Genomic DNA, 23,951 nt, shown 5'->3' with positions numbered 1-23,951 from the left:
TTACTTTTGCTGGATGCAGCTTGCAGAAGATGGCACCAGTAAAGGTCTCTTACTCGGAGAACGAATGTGTTAGGTCCATCATATACTCAGTTCAGCTTTGGAGTCTACTGTTCCGAAACGAATGGCGCAGAGCACAACGCTACCCTGTCACAACCTCTCGAAAGTTCATAAAAGTCGAATAGTTGATATACGGTTTCTATCGTTTTCGATGTAGCGTGTATACGTCATAAGGACGTCACATCGTATCCAAGTCCGGTGAACTTCGCATCCTCCGCAAAGTTGTTACAAAGATGTTAGTGATTTAAATTTTGTTACTAATATCGTTGATGTGGTTTACTCACCAAATATATCTTTACAGCGCGTAGTCCTTGACATTACGTCTTGCCTTGTGAAACTGTTTATGTCGTAAACAAAGCTAGGAAGACGAACGTAAATAGCATAATTTGACGTTTTGAGACTGCCGTGCAATGGCTACAGGCACTGTTCTTTTCGTAAGAAAAGGTTGTAAAATGGTGAGTCGTCAATCACTTACACACAATTAACGAGGCGTAAAGGATTTCTTGTAGTATATTTTAAAATCCTTCTGACTTCTTGTCATCAAAGTCGACTGGTAGATGAAATATTGTTTAATAGTTTTATTTGAAAGAATGGACATAACTCTTGCCGTTTACAAGGGTCGCTGAAGTCGGCAGATTTTGATTTGTATACCGATGACAGAACGTAGGAAAATATTTTGTTTCTTATTCGTGTCGCAGAAAAGAATAAGATTTTTTTTTATAGGAAGAAATAGGAAATACTAATAGCATAGCTTCCGTATATGTTATCAGATTGCTAGCTCGTTAGATTGTAATGTTAAAAAGCCACGTATTGAACTGCATTCATGCATTGAAATACTTTTTATACCTAAAAAGACAGTTCTATTTTATCAGTATAGAATATTCCAGCCACACAGTCTCAAATACGACATAATCAAGAAATGTCACTGATGTACAAAGAAGCATCAGGACTGTAATCTATGGAAAATTATGGAGGTGATTTACAGCAGGAGGTGATTGTCGAATGAATGGTAATGGTATCACTTTCTTCTGGCCTGTAGCTCCGTATTGAAGCAGTGTTGTTTCTTATAACGCTATGTTCTGGACATAACTAAGTAATGAGAAGAAGTGTAAATTTAAAACTTCTGTAGTGATATTTCTGAACAGATCTGTTTAAGTCCATTAACATTGCACACAGTCTGATTTCCCTCAAATAATTTGATATCATAGTTCTGGTAACTGACAGCTCTCCTAGAAGTAAAATGTGAAAACAAATTGGGAAAAGTTCCCCCTCAACAGCTTACATTCTGTACAAAAATTTCCATTATTGTCGTGTGAATGGAAAAAAAAAAGACAGTTGGGAAGACATTACTCGCATCTGCATATTTAAGAAAAAGGGAGAGAGAGAGGTGTGAATGGACTGTAATTTAATTGTGACAAAACATTAAATACAAAATTCAATGGTTAGCATAGGAGGAGAAACTATAACCACAACACATTCAAATAATTATATTTAAAGAAAATGTGTAGTGTGTCGTTTGTTGGACTACAGATGGATCAGTCAACACTGGAAACTTTTATCACACCCTTAACGAAGCATCTTAATTCATTTAGTTTTTGGAATGCATGATTACAGTGATTGGTGATTTAAAAAATGAAGACGCTTGTCTACTTATATCTGCTCACAAATGAATTACAGAATCATTCATTTGGGGAAACTAGCCTTAACAGCAATATTTAAAGAACATGAAACTGATACATGAATTATACCAGGTGTTAATTCTAGAATATCCTATAGAAATCTCTTAAAAACTCGTTCTGCAATACACACACTAATTAATGTACTTCTAACTAATACTATTTCCTTTCTTTTAAAAGTAAGTTGCCAGCTTTGCAAGTTAAATGTTCTGCTTTTACATCATTTATTGATGGATTTACAATGTTTAGCCTAAAATCTCTTTGAAAAAAATTGGAAATCAATTCATATATGGAGGTGTTTGATACTTCGTTACATGTGTATTTAACTTGGTAGAGCATATTAAATGTCACATAGATACTTACTTTTATGGGTTACATTGGGCCACCTGCGTCTGTCCACATTTGCTTTTTCTGCAAAGGCTGCTTATTTTTTATTTATTTATTTATTTTTTTTTTTTTTAAGTGTAGCCAGTACCTTTGTTTGGCTAAGGGTTTCCTCAGTTTGTTTGAGACCATTATAGTCTTCCTGTGTGTCATTTCTGCAGAAAATGCAAGTCTTAAGAAGAGAGTTATTCTTCTTTCTTCTCTGCATTTGCTAGCTTAAGTTCAACTGATAAGAGAATTTGGGGAGTTTCTCACACCTATTGTTCCTACCTTCTTTCTGACACCTCCTCACTACCTGCCCTTAAACACTATTTGGAAACATGGAAGCGTCAGATTCCACCCATCTGCTTTGACCCATGACGTCAAAAATGTGGCAGAAACGACCATCCACTACGACTCCAATAAGTCACCTATGACGTCATTATGTAGACATGACAACAAACATGAAAATACATTGAAAAACCAACACACACACCTTCCACAAAAAACATAATCAAACTAATGGGACAAATGTGGGAATTTGGGGGTTTTTGGGTGGGGACAAACTAAATATAAACACATGCCACTACACCAAACAACAAAAAACAATAATGTAACAAGACCCCACAACCTTCCCAAATTCCACTGGAATCGAACACTTCCCTTGACCTGTTATCCTTATGACATCTCCACATATAGCCGTCCCTGCTCAGATGCCGGAACTTTAGCAAGCCTCATTTCTTCTCAAAACATTGAACACTTCGTGACCTCAGCCAACTGACTGAATAGCTGAAGAAATTTTATTAGAGACGGCGCACTGTCCCCCATCATCGCCGACAATCAAAAACTGTTAACCTTGTCAGTCATATCCATGCCTACCAAAGACATAAACAAAGCAATTTACCAAAATTCACACATGATGAACAGAAAAAAAACTACAATAACGTTGACATAACAAAACCAAAATTGTTAACTCCCTGAAAAATACTCCGCTGAAAGCACAGTCACCACCGATACCACACACGTGCAATGCTACCACGCAAGTGAACCCCATACACTACATAACACGCAATCCATAAACACACCACCAGAGAGAACCACCGACCACAAGAATACACCACTTATAACCATGCCCCCCCCCCCCCCACACACACACACACAAACTAAACCAAAAACATCACCTAACACTCAACACATACACACCACCAGAGAGCACCACCGATCACATCAAAACGACACTTACAAACATGCCATTCTCACAAACTAAACTCCGCGCCATTGTCTCGTCACACACCACAACAGCCTTAAGTCACAGGTCTAAGCCGACGGGTGTGAAAGAAACAAATATATCTCCTTTTTGCTGATGATTGTGTCAGTCTCTCATTAGGCAATGCCTGTGACCTATATTGTTTATTTACGCTAGTTCTGGTGATCATTCTTTCAGTTTCAAGGAATTGATAAGTTTTTTTCATTTTATAGGTATAATTATGGTTTTATAATGTTGGATTTGTTGGTATCTCTTGGCAACCATTCTTATAATTTGTAGACTCTATTATTTGTTGTATGTGTTTATCCAATTTTTTTCCCTTAGATTGCACAAGACATTTTCTCCCTATGTTGCAGCCATGTTAATTTTCTGGTATTTATGGAGGCTTTATTGATACATAGGGTTTTTATGGAAGTAATCGGTTTTCTCAACTGATACTAGCAATCCCAGTTTTTAAGCGATTTTTTTGTAGACTACAATGTAGGCTTTCAAAGTTGGTGTTTACTTCAACAACTACCAAGGTTTGAGGTTCTGCTCGATATTGTCAAAACCTGAAAGCAGGGTCACGAGTGAAGTACAGCACATTTATTACTGACACAAATGTATAGCCAGAACAGAACTGATCTCCTGGCTAGAGAATGCCCCTATTTATACAAACATGAGATGTGCCAGAATGCTGGTATTCATACAAATGTAACAATTTCAGGAAGCTTCTAGAAATAAATACTAAATAACAAATAATTCCTGGTGGTTATGTTTGAACTGGCAGCATGCCAGCCAGCATTACTAACTACTACACTGCATGTGCCACAGTATGTGGTGTTGCTTCCTCTCTTGGTGACATAATGACCTGCTGTTTCAGAAGTTCTCATTGGAGCTGATTACAGCACCCTGGGTATAGATACCGACAATGGTCCTCTGTATGGCATCGCTGGCAGATCCTTGTCTTCTAGTTGTGTTATTCCATCTTCTTCCCTCTGATGAGCATCAAAAGTAGTCCCTCCCTTTGAAACATAGCAATTGGTAAGTAGGTCTTCAGTTTTCTTTAACCTCCCATCATTAATTTGCACCTCTGGACTGTTTTAGGGCTTCATATGGAGGATGTGAACAGTGTCTCAGCACTCTCATCTTATTCATGAAGGGTCATAATCTTTGACTTCATATGTGACTTCCGACAAGTGCCAAAAGATGCAATACGGTCCAAAGTAGTGCTTTAGTAATATTCTAATAGTCCCACTTTCCACACTGTCCTAAAAATTAATACCAAGTTTCCCAAACTTTATCTCACTGGCTAGAGCTTGACATTATAGTGTTCTCATGCTTTCTCCTTGGCACTCAGTGTCCATATGTGAGCCAGCTGCCTTGCTTCTTTGTTCCTTGTGATCAGGTGTTTCATGTACTTCGTCATTCTGAGTATTTTACAGTTGAAGTGGAAACAGTGTATCCCTTGTTTTGGGCTTGGTACTGTGTAATAAGAATGGTGTGACGCATTTACTGTTTCATTTCCCTGTGTTGTAAATGGGTGACACAACGGGCAGTATTGTCCCCCAATATCTGTTTGACATCTACATGCATAAAGAGTAATTTGCCAGCATCTTATTAAAGCAGTCTGTGAGGTCATTCATCTGTGGATGGTAGGCACTTGTTATCCTGAGGGTTATATTGCAATATGAAAGTACCTTTAATGCCAGTCTTGACTGAAAAGGTTTTCTGCTATTTGAGAGCGTAACACGAGGTGCTCTGTGCTTCAAAACGGTATCTTCTACAAGGAACTTAGCAATTTCTGGAGCTTCGACCGTTGACACAGCTTTGACAGCATAGCAGGTGAGGTAGTCAGTGCAGACTATTTTCCATCTGTTCTCATTTGTTGATTTTTTATGATCATTCCAGTATTCTGGAATGACCCTGAGGCAGATGGGATTCATAGCTGGTGGCCCAGGGGTACATGTCATGTGCTTGATTAATTGGCACTCTTTACAGTGGCTCATGTAGTAATCTAATTTATTTGCAGACACGTGGCTAGTGATACCTGCATCTGATTGGATTGTCTTCATGAGGCCCAGATAACCAGATGTTGGAGCATCTTTGAAATGCTCCAGGATAGCATGCCATAGATAAGCAGCCATTTCTGCCCTGTTGTATCTTAGTTCCTCTTACACAATGCGCCATTTATTAATTGGAATTCTCTTTTAGTCAGTTCCTCCTTCAGCACTTTGTGGTTTTCAGCTGTATTCTTCCAGAGGATTTCTTAAGACATGTAGTGTCCTCATGTTTGTGTTCACTTCTGTATACCACTGTGATGTCAAACACCTGAAGCTTCAGTGCCCATCTTGCCAGTAGACCCAACAGATCCTCCAAGCTAATCAGACAGAACAGAGAATGATGGTCCATAATGCCAGTGAATGGCACAAACAAAAGTACTACCAAAAGTACTCTGGAAACATAAGCTCTCAGCTCTTGAGAAACATCCTGAATTTGTTCGAGAACTGCTTCTATCCCATAACGCTAACATCGGTGTAAAGTTCTTTCTTCGCAATCTTGTCATACAATGCTAGAACTAGAGATGGTGACAGTGAGTCCTTAAGGATAGGGAACGATCTTTCTTGAACCTCGTTTCCAGAAAATTTCATGTCTCCCTGCAGTAATTCTTCTGTGGGACATGCCTTTGTACAGAAGTCCTGAATGAATCACCAGTGCTGTGAGCACATTTCAAGAAAACATCTCGCGTCATAAATGAGCCAAGGAGTCAGGAAATCTGTAACTGCACTTATTTTCTATGGAGTGGGATAGGTCCCATTGCTATTCACTATGCACACCAAGATATTTATTTCTTGGACAATAAAGAGGCACTTGCGGATTCAGGGAGAGACTTGCAGGCCGAACAACTTTAAAATTACAAATTCAAAGTTCATGTTCCTCTTGGCTGGACAGATTTCCGTTTGTGACCTTTAGCGCACTTGCTGTAGTATCAAGGAACATAATCTTCTTTAGCCAATGACGACAAGTATCTGACATTACAGAACTGGAAGCTCAAGTCAACTAGTGGCCAGACTAATTGGCTGTCCATGAGATTTCCTGTCGGCTTGGTAACTGTTGTCCATAGAGGATTTTCATCTTTTGGCCTCACCTCTGATAGGGGGGTTGCCTTGCTTAATTTTCCTGAATTAGGCAAGTGTCTGTGTCTCTGTATGGCGACAGGGAATGGCTACACCATGTTGAGGAGAGACTTCATCCAAGCTGCAGTGATGAGCTTTGGCTTGCAGGTCAGCTGTAATAATCTGCAGTTGACACATGAAAAGGATTGTTGCTGTGGCATAATAGTTGTTGAACACTCACTGTCTTTCTCTGCAATAGTGCACAAGATGTCCATGGTGCCCACAGTGAAAATAGACTGGTGTGTTGTCATCCAAGCATCTATTCTTTTGTAGGGCATGTTACTTGGTGGAGGAGTTGGTTGTACGTGTGTTAATGGATGCTGAGTTCTTGTTAGATGGCGGCGGCAAAGTAAGTAGGAGTTGGCAGAGTTCATTTTTTGTGGTATGTTTGACTTGTGTTAGGGACTTGACCCAAAGATAAATGTGCTTTTCAAAATTCTTTGTTAGCTACTGACGTTTGTGGTCGACATTCATGTCTGCTATCTGTTGTTTAATTGGTCTGACAGTTCTGACTGCCAACAAATACTGTCTTCTTCTCGTATAACCTGTCTTGTGAGAGCAGCAAAATCATGGTCTTCCACAACTGCCATAGGGACCACAATCGCAATCAGTTGTACCTGTTTCATCTGATGCTTTTCTATCACATTTCCTGATGCCCCAGGGCCACTTGCTCCGAAGACCACCCACCCCCCACCCCGAAACCTTCAGGTATATCAGTCCCCACTTCTGAGCCGGAGAAGCGTAAGTCTTCTTCAGCTCCTCTCACTAGGAAGGGATCCCTTGAGTTCTTCCCAGGTTTCTGCTGCTGGGAAAGATGACACCTGCCAGTGGATGAAGAGCAGCTGGTTGTGGGGCTTCACACTCGTCCTCAGTCCCAGAGACTGAATCACTGAATTCCTCCCAGCCAGGGAAACCCAAGAAGCAGTGAAAAAAATCCAAAAAGAAGTTCCTCAAGACCAAGGGAATTGTGGTGGCACCCACACCACTGCTACTTACAAGCTCTGTGTCTGCGGATGAGGTGGAGATTCTGGGGTCCGCTGAGGACCTAGATCTTGCCGGACCCTCAGACACAATGGATACTGACTGCTCAGGCAAAAAGTTGGTGGCAACAGGTGACCCTGAGGCGTAAACTGTCTCATTGAATGTTCCATGTCTTCCCAGTATCATGATGACGTCATCCTCCAGTGGAGTTGCAGCGGTTTTTTCCACCGCCGGCTGAGCTACAGCAACTGTTAAGCTTTATACCTGCTTTCTGCATTGCCCTCCAGGAAACCTGGTTCCCGTTAATGCAGTCCCCTGTCCTCTTCTGATATAAGAGATACTACAGGAATCTAGCGACTGTAATCGAGTGTCAGGTGGAGTTTTTGTTTAGGACATAAACTCAGTCTGTAGTGAACCCCTCTTGAAGCTGTGACTGTCAGAATAAGGACGATACAGGAAATAACTGTGTGCAATGTAAATCTTCCTCCAAATGGTGCATTATCCCTGAATGTGTTAGCTGCACTGATTGATCAGCACCCTAAACCTTTCTTACTTTTGGGATGTTTTAATGCCCATAACCCCTTGTGGGGTGGCACTGTGCTTACTGGTCGAGGCAGAGATTTTGAAACTTCACTGTCTCAGTTCGACCTCTGCCTCTTAAATACTAGGGCCGCCACAATTTCATTGTGGCTCATGGTAGTTACGCGGCCATTGATTTATTAATTTGGAGCTCAGGACAAGGCGGACTGGGAAACTTTCACATTTACTGTCACCTTTGAATCTCCCCCACACGGTTACAGCAATGTGATGGTTGAGCAGATCAGATCCACAGTCAGATGATTAAAAATCTCTCATCTGACTACAAGCGACATCTCCTCGTCATCTTCAACTGGATCTGGTGTGATGGTGTTTTCCCCATCACAGTGGGGGGAGAGCTCCATCATTCCGTTGCTCAAACCCAGTAAAAACCCACATGATGTGGATAGCTATTGGTCAATCAGCCTCACCAACATTCTTTGTAAGCTGCTAGAACGTATGGTGTGTCGGCGGTTGGTTTGGGTCTGAGAGTCGCGTGGCCTACTGGCTCCATGTCAGGGTGCTCTACCACTGATAATCTTGTCCCCCTAGAGTCTGCCATCCGAACAGCCTTTTCCAGACACCAACACTTGGTTGCCGTCCTTTGTCATTTACGAAAAGCGTATGCCATTACCTGGCCGACGACATAGCCTTGCCACATTTTATGAGTGGGGCCTCAGAGGCTCACTCCTGATCCGGAATTTCCTGTCACTTCATATTTTGTGTCGAAGTTGGTGCCTCCCATCGTTTCCCCCGTACCCAGGAGAATGAGGTCCCGCAGGGCTCTGTATTGAGTGTGTGTATATTTTTAGTGGCCATTAATGGTCTAGCAGCAGCTGTAGGGCTGTCTGTCTCACCTTCTCTGTATGCAACGACTTCTGCATTTCATACCGCTCCACCAGTGCTGGTGTAGCTGAGCATCGCCTACAGGGAGCCATCCACAAGACGCAGTCATGGGCTGTAGCCCATGGTTTCCAGATTTCGGCCGCAGAGTCATGTGTTATGTGCTTCTGTCAGCGTTGTACTGTTCATCCAGAACCAGAACTTTACCTTAATGACGATCCACTCACTGTAGTGGAGACATATTGATTCTTAGGCCTGGTTTTCGACACCCGATTGACTCTGCTTCCTCACTTTCAGCGGAAGTGCTGGCAGCACCTCAATACCCTCCGCTACCTGATCAACACCAACTGGGGTGCAGATCGCTCTACGCTGCTGCAGCTCTACAGAGCCCTTGTTCAATCCCGCATTGATTATGGTTTATGGTTCGGCGGCACCCTCAGCGTTGCGTATACTCGACCCAGTGCACCACTGTGGTGTTCTATAGTTCTGAGTTGGGCGCATATGACCCCACTTATTTTTTGCGCCCTGAAACAAAACAATCAGTCACTCGTGGAGCATCAACAATGGCTTCCACTTTTCCCCTGACAAGACTGTCTGTATGAACTTCTTTGACACAGAGTGTTTCTTCCCCCATCCCTGTGTCTCAGCACATTCCTTCTTCCATTCGTTGACTCAATGAAATTTTTGGTACTCAAGTTTCATAGGAAATTATGTTCTTCTCATGTTTCTTACTTGGCAGCTCGTTGTACTCGCTCCCTCGATACCGCTGGGGGCGCACTGCTCTTTGATGGGTCTATACTTGGCTCCCACAGGGTTCCGGCCTTTACAGCATCTTTTCCCTTCAGTGCTGCATGTCTATCCTCTCATTTTCTTTTCCCCCCTCCCTTGGGAAATACGTCTTGGATATTTTGGAAATGTGTTCTGCATATTCAGTATCTGACATCAGAAGAAGTCACTTCACTGTTTTTTTGTTCCTATTTTTCTTTGTTCCCCTTGTCCTATCCTTCCTCCACTTTGGTATTAGAGGTTCCTCTGTTTCTTCTTCCTTCCTGTGTACTCCTGAAGGCCAGGCCACGCCTCTATGCATAACTGGTGATTGGGTAACGCATACACACAATTCCCAGCCCTGCATTGATAGGTAGGGTCCGCATGTACCCCCTGGTACAGGTCAGGCTCAGGGTGGGGTGATTGCCTGAGCTGCTGCCTTCCCAAATTACCAATTGGTACCTCAGTCAGGTGTTCCAATTAGCTTCAGTCAGCAGCTGTGAAACCCAAATGGGATGAAGCTAATAATTCAAAGACCCTCGCTGCTTCATCACAGTTCCTTATGGTTTCACATGCTGAAGGTGGTCAGTCTTTTGCTACAATAAATCTGTTTCATTCAGGAAGGGGTTGATGCAATTGCTGTCCCTGTGACATCCTGCTTTCATTTATGCAATGACACTTTGCTTTTGCAGACTGCTTCTGATTCCCAAGCACAAGAATTGCTTGCAGCTGCGTTCCTCCATGGCTATCCTGTTTGTGTAGAGGCCCATCGAGTGCTGAATTCTTTCTGTGGTGTTATTTACGCTAGGCTGCTCGATGGTCTGACTGAGGCAGAAGTCCAGACATATCTCTCTGATCAGGGTGTCATTGCAGTCCATTGGGTGATTAGAAAAAGACACCTCCTTTGTGCCCATATGCACTCTCTCACTTTCTATAGTAGTTTATCTATCAAAGATCAAAGCAGGTTATGAAGTTATCACGGTCAGACTGTATATTTCAAGCCTAATGTGCTGCTACCAGTGGCATCATTACAGCCACACTCAAGAGTCCCGTCGACACCCAGCCAAATGTGTAACCTGTAGTAGTGATGCTCATGAGGGATTTGTCTGCCTCCTTCTCACCACTGCATCAACTACAATGGTGCCCATGGCATCTCCTCCCATGATTGTCCCATGTATCTTGATGAGCGGGCTGTCCAGGAGATCCTGGTGAAGGAAAAAGGGCCTTACCCAATCACTCGCAAGGTGTTGGATGGCGGAAACCCTGGGATCTACCATCTAGCACCTACAGTACTGTTCTTGCTATATTTCGCTCCACGAAGGACATGGCCATGCAGACATGCGACCTCAAATTTAGCGCTGCAGTTGTGAAAACTCCCAGTGTCGTGATAGTGTCCCTGTCTCGTCCTCCAGCTGCGCACACACTACCAAACTTTCGCCCCACAGGGCGAAGTCTCCAGCTATACCACTGGCAGGCTGGAAACAATGGAAGGAATACTACCCTGAAGACTTCCTACATCCCTCCAGCCAACTAACATCCTCTGCCAGCCAGAATGGTTCTAAGAAGTCAAACAATGGCAAATGGTCTTCTCCTTCGCTGACTTGAAGATCTTCTTTGACGGTGTCACTATGTGATACCCTCACCCAGCTGACCTCTGTGTCTCCAGGGCACACCACCAACCGTTCTTCTATTCTAGATTCTGCAGGGTGACAGGCTTCTGACATTACTGTAGACCTAATGGAGCAGCATTCTCCTGCTTTTGTATCCTCTAGCAGCTAGTCTTCGAAGGCAGGCACTCGGCAGCTGCTGAGGTGAGGTGACACCACTTCATTTTTTTTCCTCATCATGAGGATTTCTGGCTGCTCTTAGAATCACTGCGTTCACTTGTTCTCTGCCTTCAGGAAGCAAAAGTGCATCACTGCAACCGATTGGAGCTCTCGCATTTCTTCCCAGTCCGTTTTGATCTTCCCCTGATAACGGCATTCCATCTCATGGGGGAGTCATGCTGCTCATACAGGATGACATTCATATTTAACGCATCTCCCCGACTATTTGCCTTCAAGCTGTTGCAGTTCCTTTTCCTTCATTTGACCTTTTCCCTTTGTGCCGTTTACATCCCTCCCCGTTTACATCCCTCCCGCATTTGATGTCATCAGGGCAGACTTCCTCCAGCTTATTGTGTGGCTACCTCACCCCTTTCTGCTACTTAGTGACTTTAATTTGCACCATCCCCTTTAGGGTTATCCCAAAATCTGTCAGAGAGGGTGCCCTCTTGGCTGACCTTCTCGGCATTAGCACAGGAGCACTCACGTTCCTTTCAGACTCCTCGCACACCTATTCCCATTTGGACCTATCCTTCTGCACTCTCCCGCTTGTCCATCATCTCTCCCTGACATGTACTCAGGCGACAATATCCTGTATGCTATCCATTTGCTGACTCCTATGCCAGCTCTGTGCACATCCAAATAGCAGCTTATCAAGGCTGACTGGAGGCTTTACTCCTCTCTGGTGACCTTCAACGAACATTATTTCCCTAGGTGTAATGACCAGGTAGAATATCTTAGGAACATTAATCTTACCACCGCAGAACGTACAATTCCTTGCACTTCCTTCTTACCACGTAGTGTTCCAGTCCCTTGGTGGACAGAGGCATGCCACGACGCAATTCGCACATGGACACACGCTCTCCACATTTTTAACTGTCAGCCTACAATGGCAAACTGCATTCATTATAAACAGTTGTGCGCACAGTGTTGTCATGTTCTTCGGGATAGCAAGTAGCAGACAATGTCATTGTAGACCTTATTGCTATCTCAAACACCTTGGGCCGCCATTTTGCAGAGATTTCGAGCTCCTCCCACTATCACCCTGCTTTCCTCCATCGGAAATTAGTGGAGACAGCTCAGGCAATACCCTTCTCGTCTCATAATTGTGAGTGCTGCAGTGCCACCATTGAGGGAGCTAGATCATACTCTCACGTCATCCCCACAGCCCCAGGGCGGGATGATGATAACATTCAGAACTGCAGAACCTTTCTCTTGCAGGCAGTCACTTTCTGCTTTATAACTACAATCGCATCGGGGCAGAGTGCATCTTTCCCAGACGTTGGCATGAACCACTGTCATACCCATTTCCAAGCCCGGTAAGGACAAACAACTTCCTCCAAGCTACCATCCCATTTCTCTCACCAGCTGTATTTGTAAGGTAATGGAACGCATGATTCATGCCCAGTTGGTACGGTGGCTTGAGTCTCTCAATTTACTTATCACTGCACAGTGTGGATTTCGAACACGCTCTTCTGCAGTTGACTATCTCGTCACTTTGTCCACCCATATCGTGAATGGTTTTCTGCAGAAATCTCAGACTGTGGTTGTGTTTTCCGATGTCATACCCATTTCCAAGCCCGGTAAGGACAAACAACTTCCTCCAAGCTACCATCCCATTTCTCTCACCAGCTGTATTTGTAAGGTAATGGAACGCATGATTCATGCCCAGTTGGTACGGTGGCTTGAGTCTCTCAATTTAGTTATCACTGCACAGTGTGGATTTCGAACACGCTCTTCTGCAGTTGACTATCTCGTCACTTTGTCCACCCATATCGTGAATGGTTTTCTGCAGAAATCTCAGACTGTGGTTGTGTTTTCCGATGTGGAGAAAGCCTAAGACACCTACTGGAGGACCGGTATCCACCGTACACTCTGCATAAAACAGAGTTTTCATGGTATGTGTGGATTCTACCTTGTCAGACACCTTTATCCAGGAAAACAGTGTGCCTCAGGGTTCCATCCTGAGCGTCATCCTCTTTGCTATTGCCATTAACCCTATAATGGCCTGTCTCCTGCTGGGTATCTCTGGCTCCCGTTTTGGTGACGATTTTGCCATCTAGTGCAGTTCTCCACAGACATGTATCACTGAGCGGCTCTTCAGTGATGTCTTGCTCGTTGTTACTCATGGAGGATTGGCGTTCATTTTTCCACTGACATAACCATTTGTATGAATTTATGGTGGTGCAATTGGTTTCTTCGACTGTCTTTACATCTTCGTCCTGTTGCTCTTCTGTTCATTGAAACTATGAAATTCCTGTGGCTCCTGCTCAATAGGAAACTGTCTTGGTCCTCCCAAGAGTCTTACATGGCATCCCACTGTATGCGGTCCCTCGAGTGTCCTACATGTCCTCAGTGGTACTTCCTGGGGAGCAGATCGAACCACCCTCCTATGTTTCTACCGGTTCCTTGTCCGTTCAATACTAGACTGAAAGTGCTTTGTTTCTGCATCTGCACATCCGTCCCTCTTATGCTGTGTAAATACTAGCCATGATTATGGCATCTGTTTTGCCACTGGGGCCTTTTACACTAACCCGGTTGAGTGTCAGTATGCAGAAGCTGCCGAACTACTGCTGTCCTACCGCCGTGACTTTCTCCTCAGTAGTTATGCATGCTGATTGTCTTGCCATGCCTGACCATCCATCCTATGCCACCTTCTTTGAAGACTCCTTTGATCGCCAGTGTGGGGCATATCCCTCTTCTCTGTTAACTCGTGGAGTTCGCATTCGGCTGTTGCTCCAGAAGCTTACCTTCACATTACCTGTAACGTTCTGGTGGGTGCGAACCCTTCACCACCTTGGCTTCGTATGGTGACTGGTGTTCATTGTGGCTTTCATTTGCTTTCTAAGGACATCACTCCAGCCTCACTCTGTCACCTTCAGTTTCCCAACCTTTCCATGGAGCTTTGCGATAGTGCCTCTGTATACATTGATGGCTCTCGTGCTGACCAGCGTGTCGAGTGTGCTTTCGTCATTGACAAAAACGGTTTTTGGTATCGGCTTCTGGAACACTGCTCAGGCTTCTGGAACACTGCTCAGTATTTACAGCAGAGCTCTTTGCCATGTATCAAGCCATTCAATACATTGAGCGACACAGGATTTTCAATAGCGTCATCTCTTAGTGCCCTTCAAAGCCTCTGTGTGCTGTACACAATCCATCCCTTAGTGCAAAGGGAGCAGGAAAGTGGTCACTTGCTTACCCTTAATGGAGCCACTGTGGTGTTTATGTGGGTACCTGGTCATCAGTCTGGCAGGAAACGAGGCCTCTGACACTGCCTTCAAGGCTGCAGTCCTCATACCTCAGCCCGCTAGTTCATACGTTCCCTCCAACAATCTGTCGTTGTTTGTCAGCAGGTGTTGTCACTTTGGTATCTCCACTGGTCCTCCTCCTGTGGGAGTGAGCTTCAGGTTATAAGCCTCCCCCAGCAGCTTGAATGACCACCTCTTGCCCCTCTCCCCTATAGGTTGTGTATTGGGCACTATCTTTTAGCCATCACAATTTAAGTGGTGCTCCCCCACAATGAAGTGCACATTGCACTCAACTTTTGATGGTCTAACATTTCCTGACAGAATGCCCTTTTTCTAAGTGCTTAAGTTCTCATTTGTGTTTGCTGTCAGAGTTATCGACCATTTTAGCAAACGATGCACAGGCTGTTGACAGAGTTTTACTTTTTATCTGTCGTAGCAATATGGTGAAGGACATTTAATTTTTAGTTCTGGACCTCCATTTCTCTATGGTGTAATTTGGAGACTTTAGTCTTAAAGTCCCTGTTTTTAGTTGCCTTATCTTCAGTCAGTTGGGACTGATGTGTAGTCATTTGTAACTCCTTTCTTTGTCATCATGTTTTACAGTTTTGACATGGGCACATATGACCCTAGTTTTTTGCCTCCTAACACAAAACAACAAACAACATCCTGTCTGTCCGAGGAAAAAGGGATTGATGACATAGTAGTTTGATCCCTTTAAGTGTCCAATCAACCAAATCTGTAGTATTCAAGGAGTAGGGATTGTTTGAAAAAGTGTCGCCTGTCTGTATCCATAAAGGCTCAGAAGGGCTTGCTGGTACCTTAACGAGTATAAAGTAATTAAGAAATGGTCACGTATTGGTTGAGACTAAGAGGTCAAATCAGGTGGAACTTATTAGGAGGCCAGAAAAGTTTGGTGACTATAACATAATTGTTGTTGCATAACTCCGCCAACTCAAGCAAGGGTGTGGTCATGTGCCAGGATATTATGGACATCGACATTGCAGAATGTAAATGAGAATGGGCATCAGAGGATACAATGGATGTGTGGAGCAAAGGACACGAAGAAATAATGGAGAAATTGAGGACACCGCCACCTTCATTGTGACCTTCAAATTATAACATTCTTAAGGGTTGTTTTACTCATTGTATCAGGCAGTCTGTCGCAGCATAAGTCCTGGAGACAGGAATTAGACTGGGAAATGTTCATTTTAAATAAGCCTCAATGGGCTGTTATGTTTCAACACCCGAAAAAGGATTTGTGAAACTGAAAGCTGAACAAAACCTTTTCTGACATGTATGTAACAGTCCTCAGTGTGTGTGTGTGTGTGTGTGTGTGTGTGTGTGTGTGTGTGTGTGTATAAACAAAGATGATGTGACTTACCAAACGAAAGCACTGGCACATCGATAGACACACAAACAAACACAAACATACACACAAAATTCTAGCTTTCGCAACCAACGGCTGCTTCATCAGGAAAGAGGGAAGGAGAGGGAAAGACGAAAGGATGTGGGTTTTAAGGGAGAGGGTAAGGAGTCATTCCAATCCCGGGAGCGGAAAGACTTACCTTAGGGGGAAAAAGGACGGGTATACACCCGCGCACGAGCGCGCGCGCTCCTACCCTTGTAACCGCCCCTGGTGTAAAACCTGTCCCATGCACCCTCCCACCACCACCTACTCCAGTCCTGTAACCCGGAAGGTGTACACGATCAAAGGCAAAGCCACGTGTGAAAGCACCCACATGATCTACCATCTGACCTGCCTACACTGTGACGCATTCTATATGGGAATGACCAGCAACAAACTGTCCATTCACATGAATGGACACAGGCAGACAGTGTTTGTTGGTAATGAGGATCACCCTGTGGCCAAACATGCCTTGGTGCACGGCCAGCACATCTTGGCACAGTGTTACACCGTCTTGGCACAGTGTTACACCGTCCGGGTTATCTGGATACTTCCCACTAACACCAACCTATCTGAACTCCAGAGATGGGAACTTGCTCTTCAATATATCCTCTCTTACCGTTATCCACCAGGCCTCAATCTCCGCTAATTTCAAGTTGCCGCCACTCATACCTCACCTGTCATTCAACAACATCTTTGCCTCTACACTTCTGCCTCGACTGACATCTCTGCCCAAACTTGTTGCCTCTGTATATGTCTGCTTGTGCCTGTATATGTGTGGATGGATATGTGTGTGTGTGCGAGTGTATACCCGTCCTTTTTTCCCCCTAAGGTAAGTCTTTCCGCTCCTGGGATTGGAATGACTCCTTACCCTCTCCCTTAAAACCCACATCCTTTCGTCTTTCCCTCTCCTTCCCTCTTTCCTGACAAAGCAGCCGTTGGTTGCGAAAGCTAGAATTTTGTGTGTATGTTTGTGTTTGTTTGTGTGTCTATTGATGTGCCAGCGCTTTCGTTTGGTAAGTCACATCATCTTTGTTTTTAGATATGGTTGAACATTATACATTGGGAATTGGTTCATAAGTGAAACATACACCATGACAGTTATAAAATAGGCTTTGTACTCCAATGTGAAGTAAGAAATGAAATAGAAAATTCGGAGTGTTAGAGCTGAAGACGACTTGCATATAAGTGAGTTCACAATTTTGAGTGCTGGTACATGTAAAAAAAAAAAATTACATACAACAACCTTGGACATAGATAAATATAGAGTAATTACAAATTTTAACGAGTGAGCCCTTCCTCACTATAATTACAAATATTAATGAGTGTTCACAAATTTGAGTGCTGGTATGTAGCAAAATAAATCCATAAGTAAAAGGTTTATCAATTTAGTGGTAACATACAACAAAATAACATAAATAAATAATATAGTATGACAGTATGGTTACATCTAATAATGCATAAATGCTGGCTTGATTCCTGGTTCCTCCTATAAAACTGGCTTTAGTCATTTAATAGGCTGACAAGGTAAATTAGAAGGGTCTTAGCAATAGACATATGCATGTGAACAGGGACCAGAATAACTTGGTACTCAAATGAGAAGTAATAAATGAAAAATAAGATTCGGATGCTAGTATATAGCAAAGCAAATACATAAGTAATTATTTACCATTTGGGTCATAACATACAACAAACTCAGACATAAATAAATAATATAGTATGGCAGAGTATCGTTATATCTGATAACACAGAAATGCTAGCTTGTTCCCCAGATCCTCCTAAAAAATAGGTTTTAGTCACTTAATAAAGTTGACACGGTAAATGAGAAGGGTCTCAGCAATAGAGACATATGCATGTGGACAGAGGGAAGGATAGCTTGGTACTCTAATGAGAAGTAAGAAATGAAAAAGAAGGTTTGGAGTGTTGGAGTTGAAGAAGAAAAGACAGCAGACCCCAAAGACAGGAAATCCCCCTACCCAGGACCCCCACTGTTCCAGTACTTCACTGTGGCGTCGGAGGGTGAAGAGTGTTCAGCATTCCCTGCAGAATGGACCTGCCACAGCTTCACCTTCCCAGTCCCCGAAAATTAATCCCAACAGTTCCTATTGATTGATCAACGAAGGGCGAACTAATGGCATTCTGCTGAACAGAGTAAATGACAAATACAATGCTGTATTGGTTAACCAAATAATACATGGGAGATCCAACAGCTGACTTCCAAGTAGTCCCTCTAGTATCTGGGTTTGATCAAACATAATCAATAACCTAAACACACAATTTTGAAACCTGTGACATATCTGAGACGTATTCATGAAAATTATTGAAGCAAGGTACAGAATTACTGTGTTCCTCTGACATCTGTTGCTGCTCAAACATAAATTTATATAAATACAACAAAATAGAAATAAGGTAGTAAAATTCATCGAATACAGCATATCTCATATTAAAAAAATGGACAAAGTCAACTGCCTCACTGGATGAATGATCAAAGTGTTAAAATGTTCACATTATGTGAAGCACTTTCTTTTGCATGGAATATATTTGCTTAACATCACAGAGCCAAGTGTGACAATGACAAAAGAAATTTTTTTGTTACGTTTTCAAAACTGTACAAGAGGCAGGTCTTGAGATATAAAATTAAAGTTACTGGAATCTAGGGCAAATTATATAAAATTTCCTTTTCATAACGTCATGGCATATATGTCTTACATTAAGTTCAAGGACAAATTCATGTGTTTATAATGTTACGAAATTATATATATATATACAAAAACAAAGATGATGTGACTTACCAAATGAAAGTGCTGGCAGGTCGACAGACACACAAACATACACACAAAATTCAAGCTTTCGCAACAAACTGTTGCCTCATCAGGAAAGAGGGTAGGAGAGGGCAAGACGAAAGGATGTGGGTTTTAAGGGAGAGGGTAAGGAGTCATTCCAATCCCGGGAGCGGAAAGACTTACCTTAGGGGGAAAAAAGGACAGGTATACACTCGCACACACACACACACACACACATATCCATCCGCATATACACAGACACAAGCAGACATTTGTAAAGGCAAAGAGTTTGGGCAGAGATGTCAGTCGGGACGGAAGTACAGAGGCAAAGATGATGTTGAAAGACAGGTGAGGTATGAGCGGCGACAGATTGAAGTTAGAAATTAGCGGAGATTGAGGCCTGGCGGATAGCGAGAAGAGAGGATATGCTGAAGGGCAAGTTCCCATCTCCGGAGTTCTGACAGGTTGGTGTTAGTGGGAAGTATCCAGATAACCCGGACGGTGTAACACTGTGCCAAGATGTGCTGGCCGTGCACCAAGGCATGTTTAGCCACAGGGTGATCCTCATTACCAACAAACACTGTCTGCCTGTGTCCATTCATGCGAATGGACAGTTTGTTGCTGGTCATTCCCACATAGAACGATTCACAGTGTAGGCAGGTCAGTTGGTAAATCACGTGGGTGCTTTCACACGTGGCTCTGCCTTTGATCGTGTACACCTTCCGGATTACAGGACTGGAATAGGTGGTGGTGGGAGGGTGCATGGGACAGGTTTTACACCGGGGGCGGTTACAGGGGTAGGAGCCAGAGGGTAGGGAAGGTGGTTTGGGGATTTCATAGGGATGAACTAAGAGGTTACGAAGGTTAGGTGGACGGTGGAAAGACACTCTTGGTGGAGTGGGGAGGATTTCATGAAGGATGGATCTCATTTCAGGGCAGGATTTGAGGAAGTCGTATCCCTGCTGGAGAGCCACATTCAGAATCTGATCCAGTCCCGGAAAGTATCCTGTCACAAGTGGGGCACTTTTGGGGTTCTTCTGTGGAAGGTTCCGGGTTTGAGGAGATGAGGAAGTGGCTCTGGTTATTTGCTTCTGTACCAGGTCGGGAGGGTAGTTACGGGATGCAAAAGCTGTTTTCAGGTTGTTGGTGTAATGGTTCAAGGATTCCGGACTGGAGCAGATTCGTTTGCCACGAAGACCTAGGCTGTAGGGAAGGGACCGTTTGATGTGGAATGGGTGGCAGCTGTCATAATGGAGGTACTGTTGCTTGTTGGTGGGTTTGATGTGGACGGACGTGTGAAGCTGGCCATTGGACAGGTGGAGGTCAACATCAAGGAAAGAGGCCTGGGATTTAGAGTAGGACCAGGTGAATCTGATGGAACCAAAGGAGTTGAGGTTGGAGAGGAAATTCTGGAGTTCTTCTTCACTGTGAGTCCAGATCATGAAAATGTCATCAATAAATCTGTACCAAACTTTGGGTTGGCAGGCCTGGGTAACCAAGAAGGCTTCCTCTAAGCGACCCATGAATAGGTTGGCGTACGAGGGGGCCATCCTGGTACCCATGGCTGTTCCCTTTAATTGTTGGTATGTCTGGCCTTCAAAAGTGAAGAAGTTGTGGGTCAGGATGAAGCTGGCTAAGGTAATGAGGAAAGAGGTTTTAGGTAGGGCGGCAGGTGATCGGCGTGAAAGGAAGTGCTCCATCGCAGCGAGGCCCTGGACATGCGGAATATTTGTGTATAAGGAAGTGGCATCAATGGTTACAAGGATGGTTTCCAGGGGTAACAGACTGGGTAGGGATTCCAGGCGTTCGAGAAAGTGGTTGGTGTCTTTGATGAAGGATGGGAGACTGCATGTAATGGGTTGAAGGTGTTGATCTACGTAGGCAGAGATGCGTTCTGTGGGGGCTTGGTAACCAGCTACAATGGGACGGCCGGGATGATTGGGTTTGTGAATTTTGGGAAGAAGGTAGAAGGTAGGGGTGCGGGCTGTTGGTGGGGTCAGGAGGTTGATGGAGTCAGGTGAAAGGTTTTGTAGGGGGCCTAAGGTTCTGAGGATTCCTTGAAGCTCTGCCTGGACATCAGGAATGGGATTACCATGGCAAACTTTGTAAGTAGTGTTGTCTGAAAGCTGACGCAGTCCCTCAGCCACATACTCCCGACGATCAAGTACCACAGTCGTGGAACCCTTGTCCGCCGGAAGAATGACGATGGATTGGTCAGCCTTCAGATCACGGATAGCCTGGGCTTCAGCAGTGGTGATGTTGGGAGTAGGATTAAGGTTTTTTAAGAAGGATTGAGAGGCAAGGCTGGAAGTCAGAAATTCCTGGAAGGTTAGGAGAGGGTGATTTTGAGGAAGAGGAGGTGGGTCCCGCTGTGACGGAGGACGGAACTGTTCCAGGCATGGTTCAATTTGGATAGTATCTTGGGGAGTTGGATCATTAGGAGTAGGATTAGGATCATTTTTCTTCATGGCAAAGTGATATATATATATATATATATATATATATATATAGGGAAATATTCCACATGGGAAAATATATATGAAAAAATAAAGATGCTGTAACTTACAAAATGAGAAAGTGCTGGTAGATAGACACAATAAAACACACACACACATACGCACGCACATACCCACCCACACGCACACACACACACTCCAAGCTTCTGGAACCCAAGGTTGCTTCATCAGGAAAGAGAAAAGGAGAGGGAAAGACAAAAGGATGTGGGTTTTAAGGGAGAGGGTAAGGAGCCATTTCAAACCTGGGAGCGGAAAGACTTACCTTAGGGAGAAAAAAGGACAGGTATGCACCCACGCGCGCGCCCCCCCACGCGCCCACGCGCGCGCCCCCCCACGCGCCCACGCGCGCGCCCCCCCACGTGCGCGCCCCCCCACGCGCCCACGCGCCCACACACACATCCGTACATATACAGATACAGGCGCTTGCACGTGTGTGTGCGCGTGCTCCTAAGGTAAGTCTTTCCGCTCCCGGGATTGGAATGACTCCTTACCCTCTCCCTTAATACCCACATCCTCTCGTCTTTCCCTCTCCTTCTCTCTTTCGTGATGAAGCAACCTTGGGTTGCGAAAACTTGGAATTTGTGTGTGTGTGTGTGTGTGTGTGTGTGATATTGTTTTTTTTTCCCCTTCAAGTGGCAGTACTTATAGATAAGCAGTCATCAGCAGAGTGATAGGATCAATTATAGCTATAATATTGCTATTAAAAATGCTGGAGTAGGCTGTATACCACAAGCAGTTTACCACGAGTACAATAAATAATCGCAGAGAATAGAGTTGCATGTGACAGCATATCATAGTATATGTTAATACATCAGTAGTTCTAATTTTTGTGCCTGTAAGTTGTAGATTAATTATAGTAAGTGCATTTCTTTTGAAATGAAAAGAGTATTGATAGTTAGTGATTGTGGAGAACAGTATATCATTGTATTAAGTATAGTCAGAAAATATTACAAGCAGCAGTGCATATGAATAAATACTCAAGTTTGAAATTACATTGACAATACGTAATTATAAACGAATATATTGCATGTAACAATTGTATATCATTGTATTGAGTCTAGATAGACCAGATTAATCAGATAATTATAGTATGCATCATATCATATAGGCAGTTGTCAAGCAATTTACAAGAAACAGTAATTGTTAGCCTTTCAGACATCTATTTTCATGGAAAAATTATGTCAGTTTTCAACTGGTGAAATGCACATAGATATAATGACTGTACCACTCGTAGGACTAAAAGTTCTTATTTCTTCACAACACAAACTCCGACTTTAGACCAACTGAACTGACAAGAATATTTCAGGTCAGGAAACCACAAGGACGGATAAATGGATTTGCTCACAATATCTGTCAAAGGCACCTTGTTCTCGTAGTTTGAATGTCGTCATCCCAAATTTTTCAGCATTTTCCTGCAGAGACTGAGAGCCACCACTGTATAATCAGATTTACATTGGCAAATTAAGTACCAGCAGGTTACTTCCAAAACACATACTGCTCAACAACTAGTTAACAGATTTCTCGTTGGTCATCACCACATTAGACATGATGTAGCAACATCAGATCAGACAGGGATTAACATTGGGCACAAATAAGGTAAATTCCAACATAGGCAAAAGGTAAAGTACTAGTGTTTAAATATGAATGGGTTAATACTGGGAGTAAAATGGTTAGTTCAGTCACTCTAAAGGTATGAAAATATATATTTCCTCATCAGCTACATATTAATGAATCAACAAGTCTTCAATTGAAAGTAGATATGTGCAAGAACCATAACTATATCATGAATACTAATCCTCAATCTTTAGTTTCTCCTTTGCTACTCATTACACATGAATTATTAGTGGTCATCAGAGTATTTTCAAAAAGACATTGGAGATAATTAACCAGTTTTCACTAATAATCGGATAATAAGCTAACATTTGTATGTATTGAAAAGCATGGACTTGGTGTAACATCCAGCAGTATTGAAAAGTTCAGATTTGTGTAGACATTGTGACAAAGAACATCTCGTATCTATACCTAAGAGATAGCATGACTTTTACAGATACCAGACATATCTTATAGTATTAAGACGGCAAAAGAATAATTAAATAAGACTACCAATGATTTGATCATTGAAGTGGTAGAAATTACATGAAAATAAAACTATGTGAATCTTAAATCCTGGAAATCAGAACATTTCTGTCCCAATAACTATTTCCAACACAAAATTCCATTTTCCTTATGCTCCACAGACGAATTACAGAAGTAGTACAAACAAAATTAATTTTTTGTCTGATAATTGTTCCTTTTCCAAGTACATATTAAATCTAACATATGTTAAGGACAAGATCATGGCAAAGTATTTTCATATTTGATAGTAAACCATGTCTATCCAGTGACTTTCACATAATAGATACAGAAACAGGTGAAACTAGATGAGAATACATGTATAAGGCTACAAACAGTCTGACCTAATTGTATTCACATCTCAGTTATAAAGTAATAGTA

General features: G+C 43.1%; 1 protein-coding gene across 1 annotated transcript in view; it reads left to right on the top strand.

The window, feature by feature from the left end:
• Positions 1 to 353: 353 nt before the first annotated feature.
• LOC126095305 (survival motor neuron protein) overlaps positions 354 to 23,951 on the top strand; it is a 152,219-nt gene continuing 128,621 nt past the window's right edge. The window contains exon 1 of the mRNA XM_049910099.1: positions 354 to 512. Coding sequence (XP_049766056.1) covers positions 468 to 512 — 45 coding nt within the window. The 5' untranslated portion in view covers positions 354 to 467. The remainder of the gene's footprint in view (positions 513 to 23,951) is intronic.

This window comes from Schistocerca cancellata, chromosome 8 (genome assembly GCF_023864275.1).
Source record: "Schistocerca cancellata isolate TAMUIC-IGC-003103 chromosome 8, iqSchCanc2.1, whole genome shotgun sequence".
Classification (NCBI taxonomy): domain Eukaryota; kingdom Metazoa; phylum Arthropoda; class Insecta; order Orthoptera; family Acrididae; genus Schistocerca; species Schistocerca cancellata.
Note: the sequence above shows the minus strand (reverse complement) of the source record. Positions and strands in the feature narration are given on the sequence as shown.